Below are 14,888 nucleotides of genomic sequence, written 5' to 3'. Positions count from 1 at the left end.
GTCTCGCTCTGTCGCCGGGGCTGGAGTGCAGTGGCCGGATCTCAGCTCACTGCAAGCTCCGCCTCCCTGGTTCACGCCATTCTCCTGCCTCAGCCTCCCGAGTAGCTGGGACTACAGGCGCCCGCCACCTCGCCCGGCTCATTTTTTGTGTTTTTTAGTAGAGACGGGGTTTCACTGTGTTAGCCAGGATGGTCTCGATCTCCTGACCTCGTGATCCGCCCGTCTCGGCCTCCCAAAGTGTTGGGATTACAGGCTTGAGCCACCGCGCCCGGCCTGCAGTTGCTCTTAAACCCAACTGCCTCAAGTTATTAAAATTTTTTTTTTTTTTTTTTTTGAGACGGAGTCTTGCTCTGTCGCCCAAACTGGAGTGCAGTGGCCAGATCTCAGCTCACTGCAAGCTCCGCCTTTCGGGTTCACGCCATTCTCCTGCCTCAGCCTCCCGAGTAGCTGGAACTACAGGCGCCCGCCACCTTGCCCGGCTTGTTTTTTGTATTTTTTAGTAGAGACGGGGTTTCACCAGGTTAGCCAGGATGGTCTCGATCTCCTGACCTTGTGATTCGCCCGTCTCGGCCTCCCAAAGTGCTGGGATTACAGGCTTGAGCCACCGCGCCCGGCCTCAAGTTATTAAATTAAGAATATCCTAATACAATCATTATAACATTATAAATAATTATACAAAAATAGAAATTTCAAAAAATTATAGTGGATATTTATAGAAACATACAAACAAGCTTCTGTTCAATATTTTTACACTGATAAAAATGTGGAAAAAATATTGAAACAAAATTTGTTATTCCTAAAATCCTCTGACCATCTTTGGCAAGTATATATTTACAGAAAGTTATATTTATAGAAAATAATTTATCCCTGATGTTATTGCAACTCAAAATGATCAATAAGACATGTTTTGACAAAGTTTTCTGAACTAATGAAGAGGTAAAGAAAAACTGGGAATTTTTATATAGTTACTGCCTGTGAATGTCAACATGAAGAACATTTTTATTGTGGGAGTTGTTTCAACTATTCTTATAGGTGACGATCTCAAACAGTGTTTTAAATTGTTCATAATGTTTTAGAATGTAACTATTGTGTGACTTTGAAAAACATTATGGTTTTGAGAAACAGTATTCATATTAAGTTATGATTTTGAGAAACAGTTAATATCTAGTTATAAATAATAAAACTGTAACTTAATCTTGTGGATCATAAACTTAAAAAGAAAACTTAATTGCATTTGAAACATTTCTTACCATGCTCTCGCTTTTGTTTTGAGACAAAGGAATTATCTTAACAGATATTGAGATACAATTAGACACATATCACTACTAAAGAAAAATTTTTTATTATTGACAAATCTCTGTCTATACAAGTTAATAATATCATCCAAACATATTTCATCAGTGGGTAGAAAATACAGTCCAATTCAGAAAAGGAAGAACTTCTCAGTTGAAAGCAGATAAATATTCTACATGTGTGTACATGCATGTATATGTATAGTTATTTATGAAAATTCTATGATAGGATATGATAAATACAAGAGTAAATAGGACAGGGCATATACCCTCCCAACAGCTATTTCAATTTCATAATCAAACATGTACATAAGAAACATATGGGATTTTAAACAATGTTTGAGGGTAAAAGATATGGAGTGGATTGAGTATGAAGGCAACCAGTTTAAAGGTTTTCATTTTCAGATGTTAATGTCATGCTATATGACCATATTACAGTAGCCAAATTAGTCTCTGGGAAAGAATGTGTTTCTGTTTCAGTGCCATTTGTAATTGGGAACATCTGTTCACAAGGTTGTGTTGAATTAAGATCTAATAGGAAGTTATATAATTTTAGAAATCCTTACAGAATCATAGTAAAATAAAAGATTTTGATTACCTAGGCCATCTTGCTTTTCAAAACAAAACTTAGTCCAAAAAATTCCCAATGATGCATGATGTGTGGGTTTGTGTGTATGTGTGTGTGTGTCTGTGTGTGTATGAATATATGATACATATGTGTGTATACATATATAGGCTGTGGTCATTTAAAGAAAATTCCAATGTAGGATTCATGGTCATTCACATTGTCCCTGCAATCCTTTGAGTATACCAAAGAGAGTTCCATTTGCATTTTCTGTGAGAATTACTAAATATTAGGCTAAAGTTGTAGCTCCCAGTAAAGGAGTGTAATTAGTAGATTGTTAATGATATCTTAGATAAGTTTCACTTTTTGTACTCTTAATTTATTTACCTTTATTTTTAACCTTAAATTAGGCCATAGCTAAATGCCAGGTGAGAGCATTTTTGTCCATATTCTTCAACCTGAATAATTTATGTTTATCGTTAACTCGATTCTACATATTATGTAGAATATTTTCCTTGGTATTGAGGATAAGTGAAATTGTTCATCCCTTAAGAAGTCTGTTTATATTAATAAAAACATATTTGGTTTTTATTATCATGTAGATGAGAGTTCCTAATTGCACAAAACAGAGTATACAGCTTGGCTGTTTAAATCAAGACATTAATTAAGGCATATAAGAAATCTCTAAAGTGAGCTTTCAGGCAGTCTCTAGGACCACATTTTTTAGCTTTGTAAATTTTTCTAACACGCCCAGTCCCAGAAACATGCAGCCTCTGCCACTACCCCCTCCCAGCGTGTTTCCTCTCTGCCCCCCAGGCTCACTCCCACTATGGTGGGGTCTGGTTGACTGATCTTAAGTCACATGTCTGCCACCTAGTGGTAAACGTTCCCAAGAAATGTTTCTTGGATTCTAGACTGGGAAGATGGGATTCAGATTGTGAGGAACTATCAAACAGTCAGGGGAGAGGGGTAGAAAATGGGGAAAATTAATGGGTAAAATATGGTAACAGGGTAAAGAGAACAGAAAAGAGAATAACGTATTAACTAACATACATTATATATATACACACACACACAGATATGTGTGTGTGTGTGTGTGTGTATATATGTATATAGTATGTGAGTGTGTGTGTGTGTGTCTGTGTCTGTGTGTCAATAGAAAAGTATTGATCCTCTTTTCTCCACTGGTCACAGGTCCTAGTTGGCAATTATAAATTCCAATTATAACCCTTGATTTCTGGACTTACGAATATGGACCCATAGTTATTCCAAGAAAGACTCTACCTTACTTTTATCAGTAGTTCTGAGGATATACTAATTCCAGGATGATAGCATTCCTACTTAGCAATGTATTATGTCCAAGCTTGAATTAAAACAGTCTTGGCTCATTTAACCGTTCTATAAGATCAGTTACTTCTAAATGATGTAATAGTGTGATAAAATCAGGGGTCCCTGGGAGCATCCATCAATTACATTACTCTTTTCATTGTAAAATCAGGTTGCTTTTTTTTTTTTTTTGTCTGAAGTAATGTTGTGTATGATAACATGACTGTAAGCAAAAACTCAGTAAGATGGTGTTTCTGGGACCAGGCGCGGTGGCTCACGCCTGTAATCCCAGCACTTTGGGAGGCCGAGGTGGGCGTATCACAAGGTCAGAAAATCGAGACCATCCTGGCTAACATGGTGAAACCCCGTCTCTACTAAAATTACAAAAAAAAAAAAAAATTTAGCCGGGCGTGGTGGCCTGTAGTCCCAGCTACTCAGGAGGCTGAGGCAGGAGAATGGCATGAACCCGGGAGGCAGAGATTGCAGTGAGCCGAGATCAGTCACTGCACTCCAGCCTGGGTGACAGAACGAGACTCTGTCAAAAAAAAAAAAAAAAAAAAGATGGTGTTTCTGGTAGAAGTATGGCCATTAGAGAAGGCAAATCCATACCCAAAAAAGGGGTTTATTGCAGTGAAGAAAAACTACTTTCTGTTTAATAGAAAGGATTTGATGTAATATGCTTGCTTCATGGCAAATAACTGGTCTCCAGCTGTATTTTATCATGGCAGGGCTCAAGTTAGATGGCTGCACCTTACTGTTGGGCCTCCGCCATGGTGGTAACTCCATCAGTCTTAATTATGGGAAGCCCATTTTGTCAGGTTTATGACCCTGAAACCATGGTCACTTCTTTATGCACATTGAGAAAAAATGACAAATGAAATAGGCTGATATCTACAAGGTAAATCAGTTTGTCCACCAGGTTACTGAAAGACTCTTACAGAGTGAGGACCAGAAAATTAGTCCTAGCTTAGAGGTGATATTCAAGAAATTTTGATATTTTGTTTTCCTCAGTACTATGACTCTAATAAATAGTTACAGATCCTTTGGGAGAAGGTTTTCTGATTATCTATCACGATATGACAAACTATCCAAAAACTGAATGACACCAAACAACATTTTAATATGCTCATAGACTCTCCTGGGCCAAGGATTCAGAAAAAGAACAGTGGGGATGGCCCTTCTCTGATCTATAATATTTGGGGTCTCAGCCAAGATGACTGGTGACAATGATGTGCTGATAAATGATTTGTTTTGTTAGGAAAATAAAAGCACCGATCTCTGGTGTTTGCCAATTTCCCTGGTGTAAATACTTCCACCATGGTTGATTTCAAGCTATGTTGATGTTACTCAATGCCAAGTTGGGAAAAAATTCACAGTACTGAACCATTATGTAGTATTTCTACCTTTTAGGTAAAATAGATGTAAATAATCTAAGGAGCATAGATAATAGTGAAATGTAATAAAAATAATTAGGAATTAATATACTTGAAATGTATACTATCTTTTAAAAATATTTTTATTTAATTATAAGCTTATGCAATTTAAGCATAATGATTGTGCTTAACCACCAGCTCACAAAACTCCTGAAAATTAAAATTAACAATCAGCTCCCCAAACCAGAAGACATCTGTTCTAGCAAACCATTTGCAGGGGATGACTCAAATATTTGGGGTTAGGAAGATTTGCTTGTGAAGTGGATTCTTCATGCACATGTCTGGTGCCTGAGCTGGAATAGCTGAAGGACAGGCAGACTCAGTTGGAACTGTACACAAGAGAACCTACACATGGCCTGTCCATCATAACAGTCTTAGAATACTCAGACTTCTTAGATGATAACTCAGGGACCTAAGGGCCAATGTTCTTGTCTACCAGTTGGAAGCTGCTTGGCCTTTTAGTACCTAAGCCCGGAAATCACAAAATGTGACCTCTGCCATACTATGTTGGTCAAAACAGTCACCAGTCCACCCAAATTTAATGGGAGGGGATATAGACCCCCATGTCTCAATAGCAGGACAGTAAAAAAAATTGATGGCTATATAAACTCACCTTAATTTTTTACAAATATCTAACTGTAGGCTGGGAGTGGTGGCTCACACCCGTAATCTCAGCACTTTGGGAGGCCAAGGCAGGCAGATCATGAGGTCAGGAGACTAAGACCATCTGGTTAACATGGTGAAACCCCATCTCTACTAAAAATACAAAAAAATTAGCTAGGCGAGGTTGTGGGGTCCTGTAGTCCCAGCTACTCAGGAGGCTGAGGCAGGAGAATGGTGTGAACCCGGGAGGCAGAGCTTGCAGTGAGCCGAGATCTCGCCACTGCACTCCAGCCTGGGTGACAGAGCGGAGACTCCATCTTAAAAAAAAAAAAAAAAAAAAAAAAAAAAAAAATTTATAACTGTAAACTGACTCAGGTATAGGATTTGGAGAAGGCCAAGACAGTTTACCAGGTGACTCAAGTAAAAAATTATTCCCCCAGGTCTAGGGATTTTATTATTAATATTACTTTATTAATACAACCTAATTCTTAATGTCTTATTAACAACTCTATAATCAATTAGCTATCACAAAGATCCCAATGGATCAAACCATTCTGCCTATTATAGTAACCACACATAACTTAGCTTACGTAGTTAATTACTATTACTTAGCCTCTGCCACTGCAGAATTCTGTCATCCCCAGAGAAATCAAAGGGTTCCTTTTAGGACTAGCATCTCTCAATTTTTATTCTTTATCTGTAAAGAACTGCTGTTCCGGCAGTTTTGTAGGTCATGTGTTGTCTTTTTTCCAATCTATTTCCCAATGCCTTAGTGAAGATAGTGTCACTTTGGTCATCTCAAGGCAAATAGCTGGGGGTGAGCTGAGTTTGCCATTTTTAACTCTATAAATCATCAGTTTCCTTCTACCTTCTACCCAGTGAATTTCTGGCTTTTACTCACTTGTGTTCAGCCACCACTGAGTTTATATTTTAGTTAACCAATGGAGCAAACAATTAAAACCACTTTTTGGTGTTTGACATCAAAGTTTAATTCAGATTATCTGAAAAAATCATCATATTGATTAATTTAACCAGATCAAAAAATGTTGTCCCCCTCTTTCTGTTTCAGTAATATTAGCATCTACATATATTTCCAGATTTCTGAAACTACAAATTAGCAAAAGCATACAGGTCTATTGATTTGAAATCCTTCTCTTTTTAGGTTAGAACTTGTTATTTACCTCTTCCTATTTTAGAAGTCTGGAGGCAGAAAGAGGTGTTTGTGGTGGAACATGATGAGCAGAGGCTTCTTCTTATAAGATAACTGCTTTCAGTGAAGTCATGACATGGCCATTAAGGCAAATAGAACTGGATTCATCACAGAATCAGGAAGATTCATTGCGATTGAGAGTATCAGGGTAACTCAGACTCATCTGAATCTTTCCAAATGTCCATTTTATAGTTCTTGGGATGCCTGCTTTTTTTCTCGGAGTGATGACAAGATTTCTAAATAAGATTCCTGGTAAGACTGTGAAATTATCATGTATTGTAATTCAGTGACCTCCCTTAGATTAGACTTTTTATTTTCTTTCTGTTATGCTTTGGGATCTTGATAAGAGGCTATCATGAGCAGCCATAGCACCTCTTGGGTTCTCTAACTGAGCCTTGACCTAGAATTTAAAACCTTAAGCTTGTCATTTTCTTTCTTTAAACCCTTCAGTGCAGTTCAAAGCATTCTGCTCACTTCATTGTCCTTATATTCCTCATGCCTTTCAAATGATCTGTTGTAGCTATGACTCAATCCATCAAAGTCTTACTTACACAGACACCCCATTTTCAGAGAGCTCAGGTGATTATTTATATAACTATCTCACCTCCATGTACCATAGAAGACAATCTCCCTTCTTTTGATGCTAATCTAACTATTAGTTCTGTCAAACCTATTCAGGTCAAACATCCCAGATATTCATTTCTCTGAAGAATTTTGCCAATAAATACACAAACTATTGCTTTAATCAGTACTTATTCATTCAGTCAGTAAATATACATGAGCATCTACCATGTGCCAATCTTCTAGGCACTAAAGATACAACATGAACAAAATAGATTAAAAAAAAAAATGTATTTCCTTATTGACCTTACATTAAGTTTTGAAAGACAGATAGTAAGCAAGAAAAATACATGAATAAATATGACATTAGATAGGGACAAATGCTAAGAAGAACAAACAAAGCTAGGAAGGAGATATCCAATGTTGTAGGTAACCAGGGAAAATCTCGTTGAAAAGTGGCATTTGAGTTAAAACATGAAAGAGATGGTGAAGTGAGATAGTCATACAGATATCTGAAAGAGAATGTTTTAGTTAGAGAAAATAAGAAATACAAAGCCCCTGTTGTGGGGACATGGATGTTTAACATGTTAAAAGCAAAATTAACAAAACTAAACAAACAAAAAACTGCAAGGCGGCCAACATAGTTATACCAGAATGAGCAAGAAGAAAAATAGAAGATGAGTTCAGAAAATTGAGATCCCTTTGGGATGTATAAGGACTTTGACTTCCACTTGAGCCCAATAAGAAGACATTAAAAATTTGAGCAGAAGTATAAATCACCTAACTCACATTTTAACTTAAATAGTGTTTTGAGAATAGCCTGAAGATGAAAGGCTGAAAGCAGGAGGTTTAAGGAGCTATTATAATTCAGGGGGAGATTATAGGTCTTGGACACAAATATTAGCTAGCAGTGGATGTGGTGGCAAGTGATCAGATTCTAGAAATTGAGGGAGCATGAAAAAGAGTGTTTACAAATACTGAATTGTTAACTTTAAGCTGGATAAAGAGACAATGAGGGCATGAGGGTAGGGAGAAGCAGTTAAAAGTTCCATTTGCCAAATGTGAAGAGCGTGATTAAAAGATTTAAGTTGTCTCTGAAAATGGATGTCCTTTATAGCATCATTATTGTGTTTCTTTTCCTAGAGAGTGGGTATTTTATATTTCTAAATCTTACACTGTACTGTGCAAAATTAGATGCTGATATGTTTAATGAATTACTGTATTAAACAAGATGCCTTTAATTTACAATGAGAAAAAAGCAGTTTTCATTGTATTATAAAGATTTCATTATTTATGTCATCAGATTGAAGGATAGATGTACATAATAATGTTAATTAGCCTAAGCTCTTGGGAAATAATGCCAGTTAACCATGGCCACAAGCTTAGCTTTCATATAGGCCAAACCTGTATGAAATATATAAAACTATATGACGTATGTAAATTTAACTCATTTATTAATATTTTAATCTGCTCAGCAAATATTAATTGCATACCTATAGATGTTGTGAATTGAGCTAACACCCAAATTCAGAGAGAATCAAGAGGAGTAAGGCAGACACTGTGCCAACTCTCTTGGAGCTTTTATTGCAATGGGAAAATAGAATGAAATTTAGTAGAACAATTTCTTTAAATTGCACATCATGAAATAGTCTGAAAAAAAAATTAGTAAGGGATTGAAATAGAGACTTGTGGAGATGAGGAAAAGGAGAAACTACCTTAGACAGTAGTGAGCAAATGCCTTATTGAGAGATGATGTTTAAGCTGAGACAAACAATGGAAAAGAGCTGGTTAAATGAGGAACAAAGGAGTACTTTAGGCAGAGGGTACAGCATAAGCAAAGGCTTGACATACTGAGGAGCTAAAAGTAGGCCAGGAAAGCTGGAACATAGTTAGCCAGGGAAAAACTGACATCAGATGACACTGGAAAAGTAGGCATTATTAAGTTCATGTAAATCTCCACAACCTGTGTAAAGCAGTTGGGATTTATGCAATGGATACATGTATCTGTAGAATTCGGGAGAATAGAATACCATAATTTATCAGTCAGAGATTGATAAATGTTAAAGGGCTCCTTGAAAATTTCAGATCATTTTCATACTGAAAAACTACTAATATTATGTTGACCCTTAAATATGACTCTTATCTACTGATTTATGTATGTTTAGTGTCTCAGATATTGGTGTTCTTTGTGCCCAATAATAGCAAAGTTTTCTAACATTTTGAGTCATAATTAGCGACAGCAAATGTAGAGAAATCAACCAAAAAATATGATACTAATACATGACACTGAATCTAACAGTGGAATAGTGAAGACCAAAATTTTTCTTTACAATTAAACTTTTAGAAAATATCTTGGAAAAAAGGAAAGTTGTTTTCTTTCCTTCTTTCCACCTTCAGTGTCTTATATCTGTTTTTAAATCTTTTATTTGGATAATTTGTGCTTTATTTTCTTTATTTTGCGTAAGTGGACACCACTTTTTGGCTTATGCTTTTCACTGTTCTTCCAAAGACCTTTCCTGTAATGCTTACCAGTTGTGTGTGGTTATTCACTAGTAAAATTGTAATAACTGATAATAATCAAGCAGTTTCTGATTTTCTTCTCATGTGTCTTTGGTTTTAGTGGTAGAACTTCCTTTTGAAATGAAAACAAATATGAAACCCCAATTCACAAAACATTTCAAAGCAGATCTTCTCTGACAAGAGCTAAGAGTATAGAGCCTGAAATATCCTGGAAACTTCAGGGACTTTCCCTCCACCTCTGTCATGGCCCCAGAGGCTACCCTGGGAAATCATAGATTCTAACATAGACAATTCGAAACTATTTCCTTAACTTCCTTTCCTGAACTGACAATTGAGAATCTCAGTTACTATGTTCTAATTGGTTGCATATATTTTTCTATAACCTAATCTGAAGAATAATTGTGAATAAAACCATGGGATTATTTAAGTTAAATTAACATTATAATGATTATGCTCATTTTATTCAATTCAAATAATTTTAATGGCCATATGTAAATGAAATAAATTTTGACTTTCACTGTCATCCTCTAAAAAAGGTCCTGATGCATCAAGCAATGTTCTTTCATCACTAATATACATATTTTGTCAAGTGTTCTATTTCTGCTGAATCCATACTGAAAGTATTAAATTTGTTAAAGGACTGCATAACATTTGCATTACATTTTTAAATTCAGTAACTTGTTATATGATGGAATACAATTTATCTTTAATGTATTTTATAAACCCTGTTTTAAACAGGTCTGTGCTTCTTTGTTGCCACTTGCAGTGTAACCTGCAGCTAACATTAGATACTATGTAAGCCTGCAGTGTTTTAAGGGGGAAGTCATTTGAAAGTGTTCGTGACTTGTATTCAGAAGATAACTGCATTTTCTGTTAAACCCAATAGCTATTACTGGAGCATTTGGAATGCCTTGTGTCACGACATGAAAGGTCACTAAGAATGACGGTGGTAAAACGGCAAGCCCAGTCTCCCTCAGGAGTATCCAGTGAAGTTGAAGTTCTCAAGGCACTGAAATCTTTGTTTGAGCACCACAAGGCCTTGGATGAAAAGGTATAGTATGGACAAAAGATTTCAAGCTTAACTACACTTCTGTCATCATCATCAAACTCTTTGTCTTCATCCATTGACTCACCTGACTTCTAAAGTCAGTCAGTTGAGGAACACATTTGAGTTATATGAAAAATCATTATTTTAAGTGAAAATGGATTACAGTGTGGATGTTGGTAATATTCATAAACATCTTCTTTTTCTAAGCCACTGAATCTGTGACTTATCAGAATTAGACTTCTATTATGGTACATTATAGCCCCACTTCAGATGGCATTCAAAATATTGTATAATTTAATATTATTATTGAGTCTCTCTCTCTCTGTCTCTCTCTCTGTCTCTCTCAAACCCTGGTCTTTCTCTATAGATTCCAAAATAAGAGACCACTAACTGAAAATTATATCTATTTTGAAGTGCAAATTGGATGTACTTTAACTTTTAGACATTTATTTTAGAAGCATCTGAGTTTCTAATGTCTCAAATATCCTACTTTTAAATATTCATTTGAAAAGCTTCTGCAAGTAACATCATAAGGTATTAGTAGAAAAATTTGTGTTTAGATATTTTTTAAAGTAGCTGTAAGCTTCTCTTAGCTGTTACTCAAATAAGTTCTACTGACATATATAAACCAGTAGGATGATAATATTCTTTGGAGATTAGGATGGCTTATGACATGATTTCAATTTTGTGAAATTTCAAAGACTGAACTTATAAAAATCAATAAAGCTTTAGGAGTTAGAATGGAAATTGGGACACTTCATTGTAAAGTATCTGACAAGTTCTGAGCATTAAAATCCATGCTAGGGATTGTTTCTGAGTTATATATAGTTTTTAAGCATGCAGACATTTTTGTTCTATTTAATATTTATATTTTTATCATTGGTATTTCAGATGTTCCGAGAACAGGGGATTATGTGGAATGTGTATGTAAGGATAATTATAATTCTGCCTTCTAGAGTATTAAGAAGAAGTTGTATCTCATTTTTATTTTAGCAATGAGAAATGACTAGTATAAGAATTATTTTGAATAAAACAGAAATGAATATTATATAAAAATTCTTGCTAAATATGACATCAAATAATTATTTAATATTCAACATTTAATTTCATATTATATTTCCTCTTTTTTATAAAAGTGCTAAGAATTTACAAGAGTTTATATGTATAGAATTTTTAGTATGTGTCAGACTCCATGGCAGATGTTTGACACACAGAGATAAATAAGATATTCTCATTATGACTGAGAAGTTCAGAGTTAGTGGTAGGAATTCACATATCAATGAAAAACAATTCAACAAAGACATATTTCCATCACAATATGTAGTCACAGAAAAGGTTATGACTGTGTGAGTAATGACAAAGATAAGGATGTCTTCAAGAAAGGGTGACATTTGATCTAGGTATTAAAGAATGATTAAGTGTTTTTTAAGCAGAGAAATACACTCTAAGCAGCAGGACCCACACAGAAAATAACCCAAAACTGTAAGAAGAGAAGGACCTGTTCAGAGAAAATTCAAGAGTTTTAAATGACTTAAATGAAGATACTAGAGAATGTATGACTTGAGATGTTTCCTATAAGCATTCCCATATCACTTAAGTGAGGGATGCTTTTACAAAAGAGTGATTATTTATCAGAATAGAGGTAATAAACAGCATTTAAGACAAATAACCTGGTCATGTGAGTACATTTAAGAAGAAAATGGCTGTTGTACAACTTAATCTAGAAATAATTTACTTTATAGAAGTTCGGTGGGTCTAGCGCAACTAAATGAGTTGTTCTATCATATGGCCGTAGGAGCTATAATAATATGCATTAACTCACCAGAGGTATCCCGAACATTGGTGAGTTCAGGGACAACTGGACTGATTATCAACAAGTAATCCTCAGTGGCCTAAAGAAGACATGTTATGAGTTGGGACTCTAGAGTCAGACAGATCTGGACAAGTGACTTGACCATTCATTCTCAAAGCATCAATTACCTCTTATCTTGAATTAAGATAATACTAGTACTGACCTCAGAATTGTCATGAGGATTAGATATGATCTGATATGCAAAGCTTTCAGCTAGTGCTTAGCATATGGCAAGTCCTCAGTGGACATTTATGAATATTGTTATTAACAGGAGTAAATATCAGCATTTGATAAAACTTTCAAACCAAGTAAAAATGTTGGTATTATTCTTGATCCAGATGCTTGTTTAAAATAGCATTTCATTTAGTTATCAAGGAACTCATATGTGTCTAAGTGCCTTCACAGACAATTTCCCTAAGAGTAACTCACAGCTTCTCACAGGGATGAGGAGGGATGCGGATATAGATATGCAAACAAGTAATACTGTATATATAGAAAGTCAGAAAAAGATGCAGTTAACCATACCTTGGGAACAAGAAACAAACAACTTTATCATAGAGGGATTAGTACATATGCAGAACTAAATAAACTCTACAAGGATTGAGCATAGCTGTAGATAGTTGCAGTGATTCATAATTTTCATTAATGTCCAATTATTTATATAGCCACTAAATTGTAGAATGACAACTATAGTTGTGAGAAAATATAATTGTGTTTTCCAATTACTCAGAAATCATTGACTATTAAAAAAAACCGTATCAGACATGTATAGGAAATGTAAACCAAAACAAATTAAATTTATATGCCATCCTTATATATTTTCATTATCAAATATCTCAGTGTCAAAAATGAATTAGAGCTTCTGGTCTGAGGAGATTTCCTCAAAAATATTTTCTGTTGTAGGAGTGATAATTCCCCAAATGCAAACCAGCCATATATTAATTTCAGTTTGCATTATTGATATTCACAGCAGCAATTTTTAAATTTATAACATAACTCAAAATATATTCAGAATTTTTTTTTATTTTCTTGTAAAATAGTTTTAGATTTATTACTTCATGGACAACATAATCTCAATTTGTAAACCACTATTCTAAATATATGAGAAATTATTATTTTATTTTCATATTGTTGGGTAAATATGATAATTTTTATTCCTTAAAAACTCACTATAATGAAAATATAAATGCTTAAATTGTAGTAAACAGAAAACAGTTTGGAATAGTTCTAAGAGTTTAAGTTTAGCAAACGAAAGTCAGAAAGATATTTTAACCTACCATGTAAGCTAGATTCAACCATTTCTTACATGATATGAATGACTTAGAGAGATTTTGATGTGTCAATATTTTAAAATATGGTAACTTCCTCTCTCTGCAGCAGTTTAAGAGTGATATGATCAAGCTTGTGTATGGTGAGATTATTACCATATTTAGATTACTTCTTATTGCTGTTCTCATTAACCAGGTTTACTAGGCCTTCTTCAGAACACCAGTATTTTACAGTTGGTATTTTAGAATATGGGAATCCCTGGTAAACACCGTACGTCTGTTGAAACTTTTTTTATATATACATTCCACACATCAGCTGTCCTGCTCATTTTCATGGCTTCAGGATACTTGCTTCTTTTTCATCTATTCAAAATTCATAAAAAAGCATTCTCCAAATCAAATCATCAAATATTTCCTGCTATGTAACTAGTGTTTGGTTATTAATCAGCATTAATTCTATGTATTTGTTAACAATTGGATATTTGTCTAACAGGAATGATGCTTGGCAGTTAATCTCTAGCTCAATATGATGAAAGATCCTGTGCAACTGTTTTAGACATCAAGTCTCCATTTATGTGTGTATTATTGTTTTTAGAGAATTTGAGCATAATAAAATATAATTAATATTAAAACCCTACTTGGATATTTTTATTGCTGATTCATGGTCTGTTTCAGGAATTAAATGCATCCATTCATCTGAATATATGTGGTATCATAATACAATACTAAAATGTGATTTAGATTTTTTAAAATTCGTAATTGGATTCTAGGTTAATAGGTCATTACTGACTTTTTGTTTGTTTGCTAACTGGAAAAATAATATTATAATTCCAACTTAAATTTGTTTATGTATCTGAGTTTTTACATATTTTATAAATTTAATCTCTATTACCAGTTAAATCTTATTAGAGGAGAAAAATACCATTTATTAAAATATACTGTCAGTAAGTTAACAAAATAAAAGCTCATAGGAATATAATTATATATTAAAATACATCTTAACTGCACAAATACTTTGGCATTCCCATGAAAAATCTATGTTAATTTATAAATAATTGAAAACCCACCATGAATTGCATCTTAAGTTAAAGCTATAAAGTTTTTTTTTTTTATTTTTTAGGTAAAATCAAACTGCTGTGGTCATTCATTTTAATTCAGCAATATTTATTTCTATGAATTGTTATATATATAAAATACATTTATTTAATAT

The 14,888-nt window shown here is 34.3% G+C and overlaps 1 protein-coding gene across 7 annotated transcripts in view; it reads left to right on the top strand.

The window, feature by feature from the left end:
- The window catches only part of PPFIA2 (PTPRF interacting protein alpha 2), a 516,520-nt gene that overhangs the window by 308,947 nt on the left and 192,685 nt on the right, over positions 1-14,888 (top strand). For all 7 annotated transcript variants that reach the window (XM_010383657.2, XM_010383658.2, XM_010383659.2 and 4 more), the window contains one exon: positions 10,397-10,561. In XM_010383657.2, the coding sequence (XP_010381959.1) occupies positions 10,397-10,561 (165 nt within the window). The remainder of the gene's footprint in view (positions 1-10,396; positions 10,562-14,888) is intronic.

Source organism: Rhinopithecus roxellana, chromosome 10, assembly GCF_007565055.1.
Source record: "Rhinopithecus roxellana isolate Shanxi Qingling chromosome 10, ASM756505v1, whole genome shotgun sequence".
Taxonomy (NCBI): domain Eukaryota; kingdom Metazoa; phylum Chordata; class Mammalia; order Primates; family Cercopithecidae; genus Rhinopithecus; species Rhinopithecus roxellana.
Note: the sequence above shows the minus strand (reverse complement) of the source record. Positions and strands in the feature narration are given on the sequence as shown.